The sequence below is a fragment of the Bombyx mori genome, chromosome 21 (genome assembly GCF_030269925.1).
Source record: "Bombyx mori chromosome 21, ASM3026992v2".
NCBI lineage: Eukaryota > Metazoa > Arthropoda > Insecta > Lepidoptera > Bombycidae > Bombyx > Bombyx mori.
In genome coordinates, this window is record NC_085127.1 from 4,749,458 (window position 1) to 4,772,549 (window position 23,092).

Consider the following 23,092-nt stretch of genomic DNA (forward strand, 5'->3'; position numbering starts at 1 on the left):
AAAAGTAAAATAGTTTTTTTTTCAATATTTATTTCATGTTTCATTTTCTCCATTCATTCATCAGATAACTTATCGATAAAGAATATCGATTTTATCAAGCACTAGCGTGTATGAACATTTTTATTGCCTTTTTGCGTGTGTGAGTGTGTATGCCTACGGGTGTTTTGTGCTAGTTTGCGAACGAATATCTGTCCTGAGATCTATGTGTGGGTGTTTTTGTTGTGTGCGAAATACTTGTAATCACAGTGTGTGTATGTGTAGAAATTAAAATAGTGGGGATGAAGCGGCGACACTGGTTCTAATACAAAATTAGAGCAAAAGCCTTTCCAACCTTATTTATCTATTCCGTGCCCATAACACAGGGAATACGAATTGGGGCCCCGATGACCGTGCGTGATTTGTTCCCAGTTATTTGTTTATATATTACTAGATGATGACCGAGCTTTGCTCGGTTTTTTTTTGATAACGCCATCTTGGTTAGTTTCCCTCAATTAAGAAAAATAGTATTCTTAATCGCCAATAAATGTCGGGAAGAGTTGATTATTGAAAACACGAATAAAACAACATTTTCTGAAAATAAATCGTAGCTAGATCGATTTATCGCCCCGAAATTCCCTATGTATACAAAATTTTATGAAAATCGTTGGAGCCGTTTCCGAGATTCAGGTTATATATATATACAAGAATTGCTCGTTTAAAGGTATAAGATTGAATTTGTTATTGCCTTTGATGTTGATACGAGAAGGCATTTCAATAAGGGGAAATTATCAAACGGAACTTACTACTTAAGCCGACAAATCCTTCTGCAACCTCCAAGTTACTCTTCGGACCCATGACCGCACCAACAACGAAGTCGACGATTGCGCCCACTATAATCGCGATCAAGAAATTCTAAAACAAAGATAATTCATATCATTTTTGTTCACCCTACCTATCCGCTGGTAGCCTTATTTCTTTTCCTACCAAAGCTGATAGCCTTGAGAGGCTATGTCACCGTAACCCGGCGAGTAGGTGAGCTCACGGGGCTCAAACCGAGAGTGTTACTAACACTGGCCCTAGCAAGAGCAGTGCTTCGCAGAATCTACCACGGGATCGGAAACGCGACCCACTGAAAAGATCCGGCGAGGGTGAGCCACGCTGTAACTATACTAAGATCTTCGAACTCATATCTAAGGGTAAGTGGCGGTATTTACGTTATAGATGTCTATGGGCTCCGGTAGCCACTTAACTTCAGGTTGGTCGTAAGCTCGTCCACCCATTTAAGCAATAAAAAAAATTACTTCACATATCTTTTGACACCCCTGCCCCTTGTCAACCAATGTCACATTCCCTCCCCCCTTTAATGTATGACGTAATTTATGGATGACCCTCTAAATGATATCTTACAAAAGCTCATATTTGTCAACACACATAATAAGTAGATAGGTAATATATCGCCAGTTCGGGACACAAACAACTGTATATATCAGACAATTCAATTATATTAATGTAAGTGTCACATGTCAATATTATGTACGCACAAATCGAATCATGATAATAGAATAAGGCAGTTCCGAATTAATTAGATACCGTGATGCTATTCAATAAGGCTCGGAATAGTTCAGCAAGGTCGCTCGATCGCTCAGTACAAGATCGAAAATAAATGTAATTTGTTAGGGTGGCCAGTGACGGAACTATAGGGTGGCAGGGCTGGAAAAATAACACTGGATCCGATCCCACGAGCACAAAGTATCGAAATATTTTTAACGAAATTTAGTAAAAATTATAAATTTTATATAGGCAATTCCTTAAAATTATTTAGTTCTGGTGGCAGGGTGTTAAATCTCATATAACCTATTATTTTAATAGCATTTCGAATTTTAGCAATTTCACGTAAAAAAAATTTTGCCCCATTTACATTTCATTCTCACAGTAACTTAATCAATACAATTGGCATAGTAAATGGGCAGTCCCTGTACCCCCCTGTACGAGACACGCAACTTTTGTCGAATATTTCAACGTCTTTTTAATTAATTTAACCAATACCAAAAGTTGAATATAGTATTCAATGGAATGTTTCCAGAAACTTCCTATTAACGTCCGCATTTTTCGTTGACGTGCGTTCACGCTATGTAGTTACAGTTGAAAAGTACGACATCTCTATGTGTATAATGTCATTGGTTGCACGGTTTTAAATTATAATAAATTGTATTGTTTATCCGTGGGTATTTTTTTACATCAATCGGAGACGACGCGACGCGGGTTGGCTTGTTTGACAAGACAAACACATAGACTTTTCAATTAACAAATAAATTTTATTATTCAACGCTTGTCAACCTGTCAAACAGTCTCGGCGTTTATTCCAAGGCTCACGAAAACGTATACAGATACTTTCACGGTTTTCAATATTTATGACAGTCATTTTTTAACCCCTGCTACACAATTTTGGTAAACATAAAATACAATTCATCATATCCATACCCACAGATCATCATAGAAACACAGTTCACTGATCATAGAAACACACACTGTGATCTATGATCTGTGTTCATACCGTTTAAGTAATTTGGAGTTTCGAAGGTAAAAAAAGAAGAAAAGATAAGAACTGACCTGCGCTTTACTCTCCCAGTCCATTCCGACAGCGCAGATGACGCACATCACGAATAAGGCTATGGCGCCGATGATCCTCACGTCGTTGTAGCTGTTGTCGATTATTTGCAGGTCTAAGCTCTTGAGGAGGTGGTTCATGGAGTCACAGAAACCGATGGTGTTCATGCTCGCGGCCACGGCGTTGGCAAAAGCAAATATTATGCCCACAGAAGCCCCGAATTCTGGGCCGAGAGATCTTGATATTATGTAGTAAATGCCGCCTGATGGACAAATATTAATAGATATAGCGAACACGGACATGTATCAGAAATTGTTGAAACTAAAAATATTAAGAACTAGGTGTAGCCCTAAGCTTTATCGACTTAAAATTTGTAATGCCCAGTGACCTCCAGGAATCACATAACATCGGACGGGCTGAGAACTCAATGGGACAATCTGTCAGATTTGACGTCATAAAAAATAAGGTTCAAAATTGAAACTTCAATGCCGCCTTTTAGACATGAGGTCGATGTCTCAATTGAATCATTTAACATTCACAGTACACATAGACAGGAATGTACCGCAAGCATTGGTATGCGTAGGTTGAGAATCGCTGACCTAGACTACACGGGTCACCAAACTTTTTTGCCAAATCTCTCGATTCAAAAAGAGACCTTTTTTTGCTTGGATGGTCTGCTATTTTTATTAGCTTGTAGTCGGCAACACACTGCTGTTAGCGTTGTGTTCAAAAACCCCTTCGTCAACCAGGTAAACTTTCTTCTAACTAGACTTTCTTCATACTAACGTAGATGCATTTGGAGGTACTCTGTGTATGTGAATTATTTGATTAACACGTTTTTATTCCTTTGACGTGTAAGTTATCTAAGTAGCTGCGGAATATTTGAATGTAATTTTCACTAATTTCAAGACGTCCGGCTAACGTGAAAATTGCCACGTGCATCAAGGTCCTATGACAATATGTATATGTATATGTACATATATTTTAATTAGTTGAACAATATAACCAGAATGAAAAATATTATTTCAAAGTTTAGCGCCCGCCGATTTGCTATAAAAGCATTTTTTTTAAATTACATATATTTTATTCGCCCAAAGAAGCTATGGATGGAGTGTGTGAATGACTATATGAGAGAGAGAGGAGTGAGTGTTGAGCTGACGGCTGATAGAAGAGAATGGAAGAGAAAAATTAGCTGTGCCGACCCCACCTAGTGGGATAAAGTAAAGAAAAAGAAGAGAGCAGATATATTTTATTTAAGTAAAATTTTTAATCGTACCCTGTTTCAATTATATTCGGGACCCTAAGTTTTTTATCGGTATGACTTTCGACAGGTCGTTTTCAACCCCACGATATAATGGGAGCAAGGCGTCATCGGCCGATCAATTCCTTTCCTAAATATGATGGGTGTGCGCAGTCTGACTGTTACATTATCTAGTCTCGTCTGTGTATCCAACATCCACAACTAATTAATTAAACCAAGCTTGGCGCCGTTGGGTGTATCGTTTTTTTCTTCTAATTCACAAAAACATTCACAATATAAATGTATTGTCCTGATGGGTTATTTTGATCTTCCCGTGCTTTATCTTATCTGCTTCGGAAAGGGTCCAACATAACGCGCTATTAAAGGTAAAATTCAGTGTCATATTGTCTTGCAGCTCAATGAAATTGAGGTCAGACTGTCGTGCATTATGATGTCTCGAGCATGACATTATGGCTATGGTTTTCAATTGACCTTCATAGTCTAAAACTCTTTAGTTTCATAAAAAGGATTTTTCTTATATGTCATTCAGTGAAGTTTGACATTAGTAAAAAGAAAGTTCAATTTATTTAAAAATATAAATTTTATTAGATTAAGGGCTTTAAATGTTGTTTTCTCATTATATTATACATTTATCAGAAAACGCAATTAAGCCTTTTATTGTTTATTTAATCTGGAGTACCCAATATCATCATAACTGAATTCGCAAATCATCGATGTTGACCTCCTTGACTGCTATTACTACTTTCGTTTACTTTGTCCGGAGTGTTAGATACTTCCGACTTCGAGTACCTCCATCTACCCGACACTTATGTCACGTATCAGTCATGCGTTCCGCCTTGAAGGTTAACAGACGTTGTGGATGAAGTTTGGTTAATTTTTTTTTTTTTGGGCCGGGGGCCGAACCTCCTACGAGGTCCCCGCGCCTAGGGGGCGCGCGGGGTATGTGAGACTCAACGATCTGCAGGTGTTGAGAGCAGATCGCGGGCCCAAGGATTTTAGGGCCCACCCACTAAACGACTCCCCTGCACTCTTACACCCGACGTCCGATCTCCGTCCGGAGTCAGAACCCGTTCAGAGTAGGGGGGTTCCCGCGGTCAACACTACAACCAGACACGCGGCGACACCCCGATGAAGTTTGGTTATCTTAACTTTGTACAAAGACTATCGAGTCTGACAGAGCAAATCTAATCGCTAATCTAAAATCAAAAGGACGTTTCAAGCCAGGAATTTACATAATATAATACACTTAATATTTAAGAATTTAAAGTATTTCTGCTCTGCTATATCAAACAAATACATGTTTGAGCGAAACTTTGAATGCTAAATTTATTTTAACAAACAATCCGATCGGAAATCGGACGTCGATCCCGTGGTACAGTAGTCACGGTCGTCAACGATGCGAGCATTCCGAGATTTTTACTGTACGGAACATTAATGAATACCAGTGTTGTTACTCCAATACCAAAAGAAGGGCAGAGAGTACAATTATTAAAGATAATTGGGGACAAACCGTAAATGAATGCAGGTGTATTTGTTTTACAAACATACAAACAAGTCAATGTTATTTAATTTCTATATGGATTTAAAACAAATAAAATCATTACATAGATAAATCGCATATTTCTTTATTTAAGCATCATTATTATCAGCCCACAGGAGAGTGGAAGAGGTAGAGATAAGAAAAAATGGATGGATTGCGTGAAAGACGATATGGGTAAGAGGGGAGTGAGCGAAGAAATGGTATATGATACAAGAGTATGGAAGGAGAAAGCATGTTGTGCCGACCCCAGGTGACTAGGAGAAGAACGAGAGAATGATGATGACGAATTATCAGCCCACAGTCGTCCATTACTGGACATAAGCCTCTCTTCATCCACCTTTTGCCGGCCACCTTTCGAAGGTCATCACACCACCTAACCACAAAGGCGGATCCAGGGGGGGGTCATGGGGGTCATGACCCCCCCCCCCTGAGCTGCTTCCAAGACTTAGGTGAACCATTAATTGAACATAATGATTTTATTTATATATTTTGTCACCATACAGATTTTATGTAACTACATACCTTCAATATTTAATTAATTTAATATAATATAATAACTTTGTATGAAAGCGGAATGAACGCATCGAAAATTTTACTATGTGACCCCCTCCTGGCGCCAAAGCTGGATCCTCCCTTGCCTAACCAGGGGGCGTCCCACGTTACGTTTTGTGCTAGGCTGTCTCTACTCAGGAACCCCTCTACTCCAGCGATAGTCAATTCTACGGCATATATGCCACCCCACTGCCACTTCAGCCTACTGACTCTTTGAGCTATGTCGATGAATTTAGTTTACTGTCGAATAACCTCATTCCTGATTTTATCCTTCAGAGAAACTCCGAGCATGGCTCTTTCCATGGCTCGCTGAGCGTCCGTGAGCTGACTATTTAAGCATACAGTTTGTTTTTTCTTAATATTTTTCATTACTTACATGTATTATATAAATACAATAGACCTAATTCCTTCCGGCAATCTAATTTATGAACATTTAACCTATAGGTATCCTTCGTCCGAATATATTTTATATCTAAAAACAATATTTTTTTCAGACGTGAAGTTGTACCGTTTACAAAACTAATATTATAGTTGGTATTTATTATACTTTCGTATTTACTAAATAATACTTATACTAACCTCCTTTTACTTCTCCATTGGTGCAAATTGCGCTCATAGATAGCGTGGTGATGACGCACACAACAGCTGATAGTGCAATGATGACCAGGGACCAGCCAATGCCGGCCTGCGACACCACCCACGAGATACGGAGGAACAGCATCACGCCCCAGATGTTCAGGAGACATGGTATCAACACACCCTGCCCGAAAAATATACATATATCCTTTCATAAGGTTCTTTTTCCTTTTTTTATCGCTTACATGGCTGCACTAGCCCACGGCCCATCTGGTTTTAAGTAGTTCATCAACAACTTAAATGCCGCCACTCATTTTGAGACATGAGTTCCAAGTCTCGATTCTTTAGTACTGATTTACGAAATTTGATGTTTATTTCCTACCCGCCCGCGCGAATCTGGAATAGTCCCATAATCTACCAGCAAATAGGTAGGGCAAAATTTTTTTTGTTTATTTCAAAAATACATAAACAAATCAAGATATTATTATAACACATCTAAATATAATGTGAGTATGCAGAATTATCTTGATCTCATTTACTGGTGGTAGGACCTATTGTGAGTCCGCACGGGTAGGTACCACCGGCCCGCCTATTTCAGCCGTGACGCAGTAATGCGTTTCGGCTTGAAGGGTGGGGCAGCCGTTGTAACTATACTGAGACCTTAGAACTTATATCTCAAGATGTGTGGCGAATTTACGTTGTAGATGTGCTCTAGTAACCACTTAACACCAGGTGGGCTGTGGGCTCGTCCACACAACTAAGCAACAAAAAAAAAAAAGTAAACAAAAGAAAAATAATTCCAAATGTTTTTCTATTGGGTATCTTATGGGCTATATGATGAGAGAAGTGGTGATGTCATTACCATAGCCCGAGGGTACGCAGCGTGTAAGCAATGTGGTAATAGCCAAAAACAGTTTTGGAGATGACCTAAATTTCTAAAATATTACTATATTCGTCCAAATTTTCAGTACTCACTTGTATCCATCCTAATTTGATTCCACCGGCTGGTGTCGGTGATTTTGTGTCTCTCGGATTCTGCGTTTTCTCTTCCTGCAAAAGACCTTCAGCTATTCACATGATTATTACCATATTGTGTACCGTGTTAGTACAGCTGTGAGTGAGTGAACGCGCAATAATTCTAATCCAAACAATATAAGTTTACTATCTACGATGTGATGTAAGTTATTGTTGGCATTATCGCGTCGCAGATGAGTGACAGGCGACAGCATTTGTGGTCATAATAGACACCACATGTCTCCACGCACTGTTGGTTTACACGCCAGCGACGCTATTATGTTGAGGTGATTTCAAATCAACGTGCATAACATAACCAATGCACAAAACAAATCACAATCATTACAATACATTATATATTAACTAAATCGTACAAATTGTATCTAAATCTGATCTGGATTGCAATTTAAATGATATGTGCACTCAGCAAACGCATATAAACTTACATAGCGAGCAAGCCTCGAAATTAGCTATTGAAAACAAAATTACAAATAAAATTACGAGATTCAATTTAAAAAAAAAAGACAAAAAAAGACAAGAAGTATCCACCACGTAGATAACTATAATACAATGAACACAACTAATCCATGACCCCAGCTGCAGTTTATATAGTATATTTTACATTAGTGTATATGCAATACTATAAATAGTTATCCTTTTCCAGGGTATAGCCATGATGAAGATAAATTTACTCCAATAAGTAGTGTAAGCAATATTGAACGCAAATTTTTTTACGACATCATAATAATGGCTCGTTCCAAACTATAAGAATACTGAAGTTATAGAAGAAATAAAGAATTTGTTGTGGTGTAAAAAAAATGTATATATACTATATTTAAATTTACATCTAATTGCGAAAATACATATTCACGAAATTGAACCGTTAATGTTTCTTATAATTAATTTTTATGTTGTCGGTACCACTGCAACATCAAATAATTCAAAAAACATAATCATCCATGGTCGCACTAACAAAATGTTTTAAAGTTAACCTAAAATAAAAATGTATGAAACCCGAATGATCATTTTTTTGTTTAGGTACTATTCTAACAGGTTTTAGATTCACAGACAGTCTTCGATAATAGTTTTAATGGTTTAGATAAGGGTGTGAGAATTCAAGATAGAGACATTCACTTAGAGTTCAAATTACTAGGACTGCTATTTTTGGTTTAATTCTAATTACATAATAATCTATACTAATATATAAATCTACAGTGGTGTTTACGCATGTTCCGTTATAACTACTGAACCGTGCATCCGATTAACTTGAAACTTGGTATCCATGTAGAAAATACATGTACTTAATGGATAGGCTAATAATTATATTATGAGTGTTGGACTCCCTACACCAGTTGCAGGAGCATTAATTATGAGAATCTTTGTGCCCAGCCTTTAAATGCCCAGCGAAGCGGACGGGTACAGCTAGTAAATAAATAAAAAAGCGTCAACAACAAAATGAAACAGAATATTCTCAATGTAGTCGAAATGGAATATGCATTATTAAGGATAATTCAAAAACTACTGGTCAGATCTTGCTAAAATCTAAATGGGATAACATGCACTAGTTTTAATGAACCATCAAAATCGAGTTCCCTTTAAAAAAGTTCTGCATAACAAAAATTAACAAAACGAATATTGTCGAATTAAGAATTGTTTACTATTTCGATTGTGAAGAGATTGTTCTCTGATGTTGTTTTTTTTATTGCTTAGATGTGTGAACGAGCTCACACAGCCCACCTGGTGATAAGTGATTACTGGAGCCCATAGACGTCTACAACGTAAATGCGCCACCCACCTTGTGATATAAGTTCTAAGGTCTATAGTTACAACGGCTGCCCCACCCTTCAAACCGAAACACATTACTGCTTCACGGCAGAAATAGGCGGGGTGGTGCTACCTACCCGCGCGGACTCACAAGAGGTCCTACCACCAGTAACAGTAAAAATGACACCCAGTTTTTAATAAACCAAGTGTGAAAGATAGCTGAGAAATGTACACGCGGAACACACTGAACCGAACCAGTAAGTACGTTTCGCATAGCTAGTTCTTACGATAACCACAACATATCCATTTCCTCAGGCCTCAGGCATCAACGAGGAGCACAGATATATGAATTAAACAAGTGTTGTCTTTGTTGAAACAATTAGCAAGTGGTTATGAATTCGTCACTTAAATGAATAGGCGTTCTCTTATCAAGGTTAATTTATACAGAAGAATTTTACTGTGTGCCCGTCCGCTGGCATTAATTAAAACAAATGAAGATAAACGTTTTACACAAACATTCGCGAGCTCCTTAATATTTGTAAGGTTAAGGACGTATTAATGATTTTATTGAAAGAAATAAAGATGTTGACGTCGCCTTTGGGGCTTGAAGAACCGGGGGTTTTGTTGTTTTAAATAATGAGATTAGCTCACGGCTATATTATTAAGGGCAAATCACCTCGACCACTTGTAGGTAGGTACTTGAGCCTAGCATTCAGAGACAACGCTCCGTGCATGACCCGCTTTCTGCTATTTCCTATTCTTTCAGTAGTGCTCCAATTTCTGAAGGTCGTGATCGCTTCCATCCATGACCTACGCTCTCACGATGGTATTTTATCCTGCCTTCCTTTACTCGGAGAGCATTAATAAATGGTGGAAGCAAGCATAGCCCGGATCTAGTTAGAACAACACATTAGACTGCGATCCCACGTTCTTTTTCCTTACACTTTATCTGTAACCACCAGTTTTCCGAGATTCTCTCCGTCCTTCTTAACAAAGTATCCGAAAAGATTAGCTTGAGGTAGGTGCTAGAAAGCCTCGTTTTGATTTTGAGCATCGCGAGTATAAATACGTTGATCCGATTCACACTTCATTGGCTCCGCAGCATTTTCCTCCACATCTCGAAGGCTTCAACCTGTTTGGGGTTTTCAGACCTTTTGTCCAGCTCTCAGCCTCATTGATAAAAATGGAGAAGACTAGCTAACTGTTTACCAAGATATTTTTGAACTCGTCGGGTTCTGAAGGGAAAGACAAGCAGTGTTTTCGCATCAAACGATGCTACTATGCCTGTGTTAAAATCCCGTATGCTGCTACCAATTTTTCCACAGGAGAAAATCGCCGGATCCCCACCCGCGCGGCAGGTGGGGTATGTGGGAGTTGAACCTCACTAAAAACTCCTGCCGCTCACAACCGGCGCCCTACCTCGGACCGGGCCGGAGCCCAGTCGGGGCGGGGCTATTGAAACGGCGGGACAGGGTTGACGCAGAGCACATTACATCCATCCCACCGTCCCACGGACGCCGGACCGGTGGCCGCCAGCGACACGACCACCGGTTCCCTCGTTCAGCGGGCCGAGAGCCCGCTTTGATGGCGCCGCGTTACACCTTCCCCCAGAGCGGTCGGGGGAACGCGGTCTATGGTATTAAATACTTAGCGCGTATTTACGAATGACTTCCGCGATGAAGGAATAATAACTTGTAATAAAAATCAAAAAGCATAAATTTTCAACTTGTGAAATTACTGGTAGTTTGTTATATTGTAAACTCGCATGAGTAGATATTACTATTCTGCCTATTTCTGCTACAAAGCAACATTGAATTTCGGTTTGAATGTTATGACAGCTACTGTATAATTTCATTAGGACTGCCTCCTCGTGTCTAAAGTTAGGTGGCGGCATATGCGTTGTGACATCTAACATAAGCTCCTATCACCATTTCAAAACTAGGCCGTGAACTTGTCGAGTATAGTCTATGCAAAATTATTACGATTCTTGGAATAGAAGGATAAACAGTATTTGGATTGAATTTATCACGAGTCATATACCAGTAATTTCTCATAAAACTTTACAGTACATTTAGCTGTGTAAACAAACATTTCAGCTAGATTACAAGAACCGAATCAAGGTTGTGTAATATCAAATTGACTTTACAAACACAACGAAACGCAAATACATACGAATCCATAAATTAAAATGGTTATTAATAATACTAAGGTTTTTATTGAGACGTTTTAATAGTCAATGCTGTCGAGCGAAGCTAGTAATATGCCTTGCGGCTTTATTCGAATTCCGTTTCTATACGAATCGCACTGTAGAAACTATTTGTGAAGTTAAATACTCATTGTTCAAATCAGTTTATTTAAATATGATTAATTTTGCAAGATTTATAAAAAAAAAGGAACATGTTGTAGTGGTTGTCATATGAGACGGTATACCGACGATGTTCTAGACGACAATAACGGTATATCAATGCGATTATCCCCGTGTTCACAACCCGCAGGATTGCACGAACTGTGTGCTTAGTGTGAGTTTTTTAACGTTCTCGATAGCGTAAAAGTAACTCAAAGGACAATGCCCAAAAGTGGGCCACCTTCATGACAAAACTATTTGTACTTGAAAAACTATGCCTTATTTTTTCATGTTGTTTGGTTTATGTATCAACATTTCTTTCACCCTGGCATTGTTTTACAAAAAAATAAATTACTTATTTGATAACATCCCAAAACTGAGTGCCATAGTTTTTAAATTCGCCAATAGACAAAGGGAAAATTAGCCCATACAGCCTTATAGTAAACTTATATGCTGACAAACGAAAGAGTTGTCTGTGACTTGAACAACAAATTAAAAAAATTGCTAATGGTTATAATTCACAGACTTTTTAGTTTATTGTTGTTCAATTCAATATTTATGTATTGTAATAATAATTATTACTTAAAACCATGAATTATTTAATATTTTTAGATATTAATGATTCCATTAGTAAAAATCTCAATGGCCTACCATTACTCTATTCTTATTATATATGATCAGAGAGTTTTGGCAGCAACCCGAGTGAAGCGTCACACTTGAAGTTTTATTTTATGTTTTTTTAATAGCTTATTGTGATGTATAATATACAAATTGGGTGTTGTTTTGTGTATTAAATGTCAATAATCGTTGTTCACGATTATTGAGGCATTGGAATAAAACTGTGGCTAACATAGCAGTGACTGTTTTTTTTTTTTAAGATAAAAGGTCTGCGGAAATTCACGCTCACTCAATGTGCTATTCATCAAGTTGACGTCAAAACTCCCAAAAAGCAATAAAAAGAAATACACCGGATTTTTATTAACATAAAAAATATATAAAAAATATAACTATGACAGACTAGGCTGTATAGGCTACGCTCTTTGCCTGCTTGTTGGCGAATTTAAAAACAACAACAACAATATCGTTGCCGGCTTCCGGATTTCATTTCATTTTATTATAATTATGAGGATATAATAATAATAAAATGTACGTAAGGGCTTATTTCTAGTAACATTAACCACAACTAACTTATTTAATACTGTAAATAATGATGAGAGCGATTATTGATTTCGAAGAAAACAATTAACAACTTAATTTTAGCTGCAGAAAAAAACAGATTTCTCTTAAACCTGGGTGAGAATATAAAAATCGTTTTCTGAATATGAAACGATATTTCTTTGTCTATCAAATTAAGTTAAAATCATCATCACCCGACAACTTTTTTTAGGGGCCCAAACGCCCATAGAAAATGGGCATTGTCCTTTGTATGTAGTTGGAACAGCGCCCCTAGCGGTAAACGCAAACAAACGTTCCAAATCCATACAAATTTGATTTAACTTTTACGCTATCGAGAACGTTAAAACTCGCACTAAACGCACTGTTCTAAGCAACTATATGACGTACCTAACATGCGCCCATTAACGACTTCCAGGATGAATCGATTTGTATGACACATGAACGCCATGCAATGAAAATCAATTCAACGAAAAAATTATGCGTAATTACTGGTGGTACGTCATTTAATAAGCTCTCGTATGAAGTAAGTCCACTAACATCTAACCTATTTTTGCGTTGTGAATTTCTTCAACCTTCAGCCGATCAAACCAAAATAAAATCGACAACAACTCTTCGTAAGCTCCTTTTGGGAACGATAGGGATGATTACTAAGACAGTCAATTAATATATCCATGTGACAACTTATTTAAAAAAAGGAATAAACATAATAAAATAAAGTACTTAGATGACAGATAACAAAACAAATTTTAGAATTCGACCGTCCATTCTACCGTCCATTCTGATCAGGTAATGAATTTAAATAGGGGTTATTACCAATAATACCTGGCTACGAATTACAAATAATAATTACCGTACAGGTTATTATTGCGTGTAACATAACTTTAATATCTCTTAACGATATTTTAACAGTCGCAATCATTTTCGACCATTTTAATAATTATTAGTGTCATCGCTAACAGTAGCTTGAATTGGGCATTGTAAATATTGTGTTTTTGAACCAACCTTCATGCTCATTCGTAGGTATATTTCGCTAATTCTAAATAGGAATTCAAGGTCTTGAAAGAGCTTAAGTATAATTGTAAATAGACATGATTTAACAAAAATCGACATCAAATAGAAAAAAAAGGATATTCCAAAACAAATTAATATACACTAAAAACAATAATCATCGAAATCGGTTGGCGTGATATTGAGGTATTGAGTTATTCATCTATTTGTAGCGCACGTACTTAATGTAAATTTAAGGCTTATATAGTTTTCTCATGGATACCATTATCAGAACGGGACTAAATCGAAACGGGACCACAGGGAAAGCATCAGCTTTCTAATAAAAAAAGAATCATCAAAATCGATTGACCCAGTCAAAAGCTATGAGGTAACAATCATAAAATAAATACAGTCGAATTGAGAACCTCCTCCTTTTTTGAAGTCGGTTAAAAATAAGCTATTAATTATAAATTAGCTAGAAAATAATACTCAATTCATCGTCATTATTAAGGTAAAATATGATACTTTGACAAAGTGAACAAATAATCTATCTATAGACCGTGAAAACGATTTTCTTGGAAGATTTTAGAACTCACCTCTTCAGTTATTAGGTGGTCACCGTGTAGTTCACCTAAACTAGGTCTTTTCAGGGCTCTCTTCGAATTTCTGTAGTTTTCCATTCTGGGGAGCGCTTCCCTTGTCAGCTGTGCCAGAGAGCGTTTTCTCCTCCAGCCGGCATCGTGGAGCCAGGTGTCCGGCTGCGCGTTGGTAACTCCTCGCTCGACAGTCTCCAAGGAAGACCGTAGTGGACGAGATATGATATTAGCTCCCATGTGGATACCATTCTTCTTACATTCCCCCTCCACGGTTGAAACGACAAATCTACAGAAATTGAATTAATGTAATTAATTGATCAACAATCGTATTTTGTTTTGTATCAAAACTTTGTTACTTCATTCATTTCAAGAATACTTCGAACATCGTCAGGAGTATTTAAATAATAATCTCAAATACAGAACCAATTATGATATGTGATATCAAAGACTAAAAGTTGAAATAAAGAATATCCAGCCTCTAATATGGATGCAATTTACATTACGCGATTCATTGTGATCATTATTAACGTCAGTGGGCCGTTAGAGATGTTATCAGTAGCCGTTAACAGTAGTGTTGAAGGCTAAACGCGAGGGACAAATTGCACCGATTGGTGGGATGCAGTGCGAGACTAGTTTTTGCTGTAATTTCAATGTTTTTTTTTAATATCCTTTACCTATTATCTTCCATTATGTAAAGTTGCGTTTGGCTTTCAAAAACTGGCGGTTTAAAAAATTAGATGACGCTGTTTGAAATGTGCTTTGTATTCTTGTAGTTGTTCTCAACTGCATAATTTTCTCGAATGTGCACCGCACCTGTCGGCAAAAAAAAACATTAAATTTTGTTGATTTACTTATTAAATCGAACACAATCGCCTTTAACATTACCACTCATTTGCATGGATGCTGCATGCTTACTTCGCGTAAGGGCAGTTGATAAGTTTTGCGATGGTTCGAATTATATGTCAAATTTTTTTTCCTACCTATATATATTCTGGTAGCCTATGGGGCTATTCCTGTTAAACCCGAATGGGTAGGTGAGCTCACGGCTCAACCTGAGAGAGTTTTCTACCACTAGCCCTAACCAGAGCAGTGCTTCACAGAATCTTCCACCGGATCGGAATCGCGACCCACTGAGATGTCTATGGGTTAGTTGGCTCGTCGAATTCTTCGAGGTCGATGGTGACCAGTGCTTGAGGGGCCTAAAAGCACCGAAAATGAATCCAGGGGATCAGACAAGACATGTCAGGACTACGGTGACTTTGCGTTGCTTCGTCACCTGGGTCAGGTATAAGTAATTAGCAATCGCCACGATAAGAGGATTATCGTGTCGCACCGCTTTATTAAAGTAGCGTTCTAACGCTTTTTTTTTTTTTTTTTCGGGCCGGGGGCCGAACCTCCTACGAGGTCCCCGCGCCTAGGGGGCGCGCGGGGTATGTGAGACTCAACGATCTGCAGGTGTTGAGAGCAGATCGCGGGCCCAAGGATTTTAGGGCCCACCCACTAAACGACTCCCCTGCACTCTTACACCCGACGTCCGATCTCCGTCCGGGGTCAGAACCCGTTCAGAGTAGGGGGGTTCCCGCGGTCAACACTACAACCAGACACGCGGCGCCACCCCGAGGACGCCCGACCGACGGGTCGTCGAGGCGATAGTCGACGACCAACGACGTCGGTCTCCGCGGTACGGCGGCCCTACCAGGCCGCCCGGGCGGTGCCGCTGGTGTTCCGGGATACCCCGCTGGGCCAGAACCAGCCTGCCGGGTCGGAACGCGATACACCGCCGACCGGGTTGCTCTTCAACAGTATGTTCGGCGACGACAGCGACGACGAAAATGCGGACCGCATCGCAGTCCGCAGCCGCCGACGCGCCGTCCCGTCCTTCTGGTGCCAGCGCGCTAGAGTGACGGTAGCGTGCGGCGCAGCCTCAACCCCCTTAGGTCGCCCCGTGACCATCACCGGGAGGAGACTGCCTCCTCATAGGGGCTGGAGCTGGACTAACGCCCTCCTCCGAACCCCGGCTCGACGGCGGCGGCACGGCGCCGAGAGGGAAGAAGAGCTCTCCCTCTCCCGTTCCGCCGCCTCCTTCTGCGAGATGGTGGACTCGCCTGCCAGGACTCGTCGCTGCCGAGCATCGTAGCCACGACGGTCGGAAGCGACAAGTCCGGTCCTATTTTTGCAACGAGGACGCGGCGCTGCTCCGCGAAAGCGGAGCGTTCTAACGCTACCTTAAGATACGTATCGGTTATAAATTAAAATCCTCGTGAATTGCGAATTTGCATAATGGCCGCCCCACCGGCTATGACTAAGATCGCGGTCGCAACAATCCAGTCTATTAAAATTCACGTTTTGTATAATAAATTAGTAATAATTTCCGGGAAAAGAATTAAAATCACAAGTATGTTTTTTTTTTTCATGCGTTAAACGTGTGTCGAGCTGGACTAACAAGTTTGCACAGCTTATAGAGCAAGAGCCCGCGACAGCCAGACCTTCGTTATTTTATAAAAGCTGAAAGTTTCTCTGTGTATGTCTCCAACACAGGTAAGAACGACCCGCGATTATAGAGTTCCGATTGTGGTTACTTGGGCAGGTAACAGGCAGTAAAGGTATATAAAATAGTACCTTAAATTCGTTAAAGTATAAAGGTTTTTTTTTTTAATATTTACTCCAGAATATCTTTAGAAATCAGGATATCCGTTGCCGGACACTTTTCCAGTTGTTACCCCCTGCCAGACACCCTTAAACTTTAATAAATTTTAATTATACTTTCGTTATACTATAAAAGCTAAATTTTATATATGTTACTTAGGGACTTATAAAAATATGTTACCCCAAGAGCCGACCGTCCCATCGTGTTGCTGGATGAGGTGGGCAAGCTGCTGGAACGCATTCTGGCAGCCCGCATCATCCAGCATCTGGTCAGGGTGGGACCCGATCTGTCGGCGGAGCAATATGGCTTCCGAGAGGGCCGCTCAACGGTAGACGCGATCCTTCGCGTGCGGGCCCTCTCGGATGAGGCCGTTTCCGGGGGTGAGGTGGCTTTGGCGGTGTCACTCGATATCGCCAATGCGTTCAACACCCTGCCCTGGTCCGTGATAGGGGGGGCGCTGGAACGACACGGAGTGCCCCCCTACCTTCGCCGGCTGGTGGGTTCCTACTTGGAAGACAGATCGGTCACGTGTACCGGACACGGTGGGATCGTGCACCGGTTCCCGGTCGTGCGCGGTGTTCCACAGGGGTCGGTGCTCGGCCCTCTTTTGTGGAATATCGGGTATGACTGGGTGCTGAGGGGTGCCCTCCTCCCGGGCCTGAGCGTAATCTGTTACGCAGACGACACGTTGGTCGTGGCCCGGGGGGGGAGTTTTGCTGAGTCTGCCCGTCTTGCTACGGCTGGGGTGGCGCATGTCGTCGGCAAAATCAGGAGATTGGGCCTCGACGTGGCGCTCAGTAAATCCGAGGCCATGTGGTTCCACAGGCCCCGGAGAGTGCCACCTGTCGATGCCCATATCGTGGTTGGAGGCGTCCGTATCGGGGTCGGGGTGCAGTTGAAGTACCTCGGCCTCATTCTAGACAGTCGTTGGACCTTCCGTGCTCACTTTCAGAATCTGGTCCCTCGTTTGTTGGGGGTGGCCGGCGCGTTAAGCCGGCTCCTTCCCAATGTTGGGGGGCCTGACCAGGTGACGCGCCGTCTCTATACAGGGGTGGTGCGATCAATGGCCCTATACGGGGCGCCCGTGTGGGGCCAGTCCCTGGCCGTGGGGGTAGCGAAGCTGCTGCAACGGCCGCAACGCACCATCGCGGTCAGGGTCATCCGTGGTTATCGCACCATCTCTTTCGAGGCGGCGTGTGTACTGGCTGGGACGCCGCCTTGGGTCCTGGAGGCGGAGGCGCTCGCTGCTGACTATCAGTGGCGGGCTGACCTTCGTGTACGGGGCGTGGCGCGTCCCAGCCCCAGTGTGGTCAGAGCGCGGAGGGCCCAATCTCGGCGGTCCGTACTGGAGTCATGGTCTAGACGGCTGGCCGATCCTTCGGCTGGTCGTAGGACCGTCGAGGCGATTCGCCCGGTTCTTGTGAACTGGGTGAATCGTGACAGAGGACGCCTCACTTTCCGGCTCACGCAGGTGTTCACTGGGCATGGTTGCTTCGGTGAGTTCCTGCACCGGATCGGAGCCGAGCCGACGGCAGAGTGCCACCATTGTGGTTGTGACTTGGACACGGCGGAGCACACGCTCGTCGCCTGCCCCGCATGGGAGGGGTGGCGCCGTGTCCTCGTCGCAAAAATAGGAAACGACTTGTCGTTGCCGAGTGTTGTGGCATCGATGCTCGGTGACGACGAGTCGTGGAAGGCGATGCTCGACTTCTGCGAGTGCACCATCTCGCAGAAGGAGGCGGCGGGGCGCGTGAGAGACGCACAGGCCCGCCGCCGTCGAGCGGGGGCCAGGGAGGCGGATATCGCCCAAGCCCTGGCCCTCTAAGTGTTTCGGGTCCCCTCACATGTCGGCCTGGGGACCGGCGAAGGGGGCCTAAGAAGACGACGTACAAGCTGCTCTGCACGCGTTTTATGCATGAGCATCCGGGTGATGGAAGGCCGGCTATCCTCAACCCACGCTGGTTCTGACCCAGCGGGGTATTCCGTAGGATAGACCATTCTAACCGGCGCCATCTAGGCGGGCTTCGGATAGCCTGCCGACCGAGAGGGCTGGTGGTCGTGGCGCCGACGACCGCCAGTCCGGCGTCCCGAGGGGGAGGGTGATGGGAGAGATGTGCTCCGCACTAAACGCTTCACTTTCCCCCCTTTGCCTTTTCATGAGTTTTGTCTCATGCGAGGTTTGGACGTTGGTTGTTGAGAGACAGGAGGTTTTAGTCGGTTCGACTCCGACATGCCCCGCCCTTCATCCCCAGTGAAGGGCGGAAGTCCGGCGATTTCCTCCTGACAAAAAAAAAAAAAAAAAAAAAAAAAACCCCAAGAGCCGGACAGTTTTAATGGTTCTTACATCTTGCCAGACACATTGAGAGCCCGCTGTAGGTGCGAGCGCGAGGTAGCAACTGTTCAAGCGGGTGTGAGCGAGATAGAGTGCTTAGTCTATTGTGATCTTTTACTGCACATCAGCTGTCGTTTATAGGATTTATCCGTTCTAAGCAGTGATATCGAGGCGCTACTCGGCATGGGAAGCTCTGTCATTCTGGCGGGCGACCTAAATTGTAAACACATCAGGTGGAACTCACACACCACAACCCCTAATGGCAGGCGGCTCGACGCGTTAGTCGATGATCTCGCCTTCGATATCATCGCTCCGCTAACCCCGACTCACTACCCGCTAAATATCGCGCATCGCCCGGATATACTCGACATAGCGTTATTAAAAAACGTAACTCTGCGCTTACACTCGATCGAAGTAGTTTTAGAGTTAGATTCAGACCACCGCCCCGTCATTATGAAGCTCGGTCGCGCTCCCGATTCCGTTCCCGTCACGAGGACTGTGGTGGATTGGCACACGCTGGGCATTAGCCTGGCTGAATCTGATCCACCATCGCTCCCGTTTAGCCCGGACTCTACCCCGTCTCCTCAGGATACCGCTGAAGCCATAGACATCGTAACGTCACACATCACCTCGACATTAGATAGGTCATCGAAGCAAGTTGTGGCGAAGGACTTCCTTCACCGCTTCAAATTGCCCGACGATATTAGGGAACTCCTTAGAGCTAAGAACGCTTCGATCCGCGCCTACGATAGGTATCCTACAGTGGAAAATCGTACTCGAATGCGTGCCCTACAACGCGATGTAAAGTCTCGCATCGCCGAAGTCCGAGATGCCAGATGGTCTGATTTCTTAGAAGGACTCGCGCCCTCTCAAAGGTCTTACTACCGCTTAGCTCGTACTCTCAAATCGGATACGGTAGTAGCTATGCCCCCCCTCGTAGGCCCCTCAGGCCGACTCGACTGAATAAGGCGATATTGATATCGCCTTATTCATCAGTTCAATATCGACGACAATGAGGAAAATTATAAGAACGATTAAATATTTTTCTTTGACATGTAATATTTTGTTTGTACTTTATAATATTAAAAGAACCTTTTTTATTTTCTATAATATTGCTATAAACGTAATAAAATAATTTTTTTATTGGATATCTTAAAAGATCACAATAGACTAAGCACTCTATCTCGCTCACACCCGCTTGAACAGTTGCTACCTCGCGCTCGCACCTACAGCGGGCTCTCAATGTGTCTGGCAAGATGTAAGAACCATTAAAACTGTCCGGCTCTTGGGGTAACATATTTTTATAAGTCCCTAAGTAACATATATAAAATTTAGCTTTTATAGTATAACGAAAGTATAATTAAAATTTATTAAAGTTTAAGGGTGTCTGGCAGGGGGTAACAACTGGAAAAAGTGTCCGGCAACGGATATCATGATTTCTAAAGATATTCTGGACTAAATATTAAAAAAAAAACCTTTATACTTTAACGAATTTAAGGTACTATTTTATATACCTTTACTGCCTGTTACCTGCCCAAGTAACCACAATCGGAACTCTATAATCGCGGGTCGTTCTTACCTGTGTTGGAGACATACACAGAGAAACTTTCAGCTTTTATAAAATAACGAAGGTCTGGCTGTCGCGGGCTCTTGGGCTATTACTGTGACAGGAAACATTAATATTTGATCAATAAATCCTTAACGACGTTCTTCGTCTATTTATGTTTTATTTAAAAAAATTGCGAACGCGCTTGTCATTCGAGCAATATTTGAATTTAAGAGTTGGAAAAGAAGCGCAGTGGCGTGAATTGATGGGAATCTATGTCCAATAGGAGACGAGAGGAAATTATGAAAATTTTCACCCATAATTGCTGGGCCGATTCCAACTCGGGCAAACATTCGTATTTGTTTTGTCTCTTTGCCTGGGTATATTCAATCGTAACGTGTTATTAGTCTCTGGATCCGATAATACCGGAGTTTCTATAGGCCGAGTGACCCTGTGTATTGTCCTCTGTAATTTACTTATTAAGTTATTAATTAGTAGAGTACTGCAAATGCAATTGTGTTACGGGTAGTAAGAAATGAATCAAAACAAAAATTACAGAGTGTAAGTACAATGCCTACTTATGTATTATATTAATATTTATTATTTTCATATACTTTAGTAACTTCAAACGTGACGTTAAAATGTATATTAAGATTTTCTTTCTAACAAGGGTCTTACAGAATCCAGATTACATTACTGACAGATCTGTATAAATATTTTAGATCTGATGAGTAATCATTATAAGGGTCTACAGGGAAGACAATGTTCCTGAAAACTGTAGATACTGTACGAAGCGAAATAGCTTTTTATAATTTAAGCATATTGAAGGAAAATTTCAGAAAGTTGATTAACATTTTATGGGACTGCGGTCGAGAACACGGGTTCATGAGACAAACATAGTTGGGTACTAAAATACGGCATTTTACTGGCGGTAGCACCTCTTATAAGTCCGCACGGGATTGTAAAATCACCCTGCCTATTTCTGCCGTGAAGCAGTAATGCGTTTCGGTTTTAAGGGTGGGGCAGCCGTCGTAATTATGCTGAGACCTTAGAACCCATATCTCAAGGTGGGTGGCGGTAAAGTTTTAGATGTCCACGGACTCCAGTAACCACTTAACACCAGAAATCGAAGCCAGGGTCCGTGTAGTCTGGGTCAATGACCGCTCCACCAACCAGGCGATCAATTGACTTATTTGTAACAAAACCATGTGGCTGCCATCACGAAAATACTTTTTGTTTTTCGCTTGAAGAAAGAGCTCTCACAATTCCTGGGAAAAGAATGAAAAGTGAATTCCACGGTTTTACTTACAAACGAGATAGGCAATATTGCGATGCGTTTTATATTTTCTTAAATTAGAAACAAAACGTTCATTTTAGTAAATTATTTGTGTGGTTGTTAGCATTTTTATTGCATAGTTGGGTGAACGAGCATATCGCCCACCTGGCGTTAAGTGGTTACCGCAGCTTATGGGGATCACCACGTAAATGGTAAATTAACTTTTGTACTAGACAATAATATCACTATACCGCTTTCTTTTTCAATCGATTTGTGGCGGGTAGCCATCATACAACGCAAGATAATTGACAGATGCCTGAATTTCGCTTACGACATTTTCAAAATAAAGTGCATATATACAAGTTCCGGACAACAACATTCGGACCGTCGGTCTACCGAGCAATATCACCCGTTCGGTGGAAGATCTTCCCTTTGTCGTATATTCCAACAGATTACTTTTTTATTCAGCAGATTTGATAACGATTGACGCCATATTCTCAATAGGTATTTTTCGGAATAGTCTTTTTTTCAATATGTTCAAAAACGAAACAAAAATCAGGATATTACATAAAACGAATCTATATCTTGAGATGTTAGAGATTACGATCGATTTTTTTATCTTAGGGCGAACATTTTTTTACCGTGTAACTGTCATTAATGTGTACACACACAATACGCGTGTGAATTTAATTAATAATTTAACTAATATTATAAAGAGGAATTGTTTGTTTGTTTGTATTGAATAGGCTCCGAAACTACTGAACCGATTTTTTTTTGCCCTTGTAGGCAGACGAGCATACGGCCCACCTGATGGTGAGTACCGTCGCCCATGGACTTCAGCAATGCCAGGGGCAGAGCCAAGCCGCTGCCTACCGCTTAATACTCTCCAGAAGC

General features: G+C 41.5%; 1 protein-coding gene, 1 long non-coding RNA gene and 1 other non-coding gene across 5 annotated transcripts in view; 2 read left to right on the top strand and 1 right to left on the bottom strand.

Annotated features, from left to right (window-relative positions):
* Positions 1 to 23,092, bottom strand: part of LOC101744951 (bumetanide-sensitive sodium-(potassium)-chloride cotransporter) — a 55,393-nt gene that overhangs the window by 18,245 nt on the left and 14,056 nt on the right. For all 3 annotated transcript variants that reach the window (XM_021350223.3, XM_021350222.3, XM_004929566.5), the window contains 6 exons: positions 15,072 to 15,210; positions 14,398 to 14,683; positions 7,492 to 7,566; positions 6,520 to 6,700; positions 2,590 to 2,849; positions 783 to 891 (listed from right to left, as the gene is read on the bottom strand). In XM_021350223.3, the coding sequence (XP_021205898.2) occupies positions 783 to 891; positions 2,590 to 2,849; positions 6,520 to 6,700; positions 7,492 to 7,566; positions 14,398 to 14,683; positions 15,072 to 15,085 (925 nt within the window). In that variant the 5' untranslated portion in view covers positions 15,086 to 15,210. The remainder of the gene's footprint in view (positions 1 to 782; positions 892 to 2,589; positions 2,850 to 6,519; positions 6,701 to 7,491; positions 7,567 to 14,397; positions 14,684 to 15,071; positions 15,211 to 23,092) is intronic.
* On the top strand, positions 6,432 to 8,547 carry LOC134200848 (uncharacterized). Its single transcript, XR_009975926.1, has 3 exons — positions 6,432 to 6,470; positions 6,559 to 6,687; positions 8,195 to 8,547. It is a non-coding gene; the product is annotated as an uncharacterized LOC134200848 (long non-coding RNA).
* Mir3284 (microRNA mir-3284) lies at positions 9,809 to 9,907 on the top strand. The gene has a single exon (NR_107569.1). It is a non-coding gene; the product is annotated as a microRNA mir-3284 (primary transcript).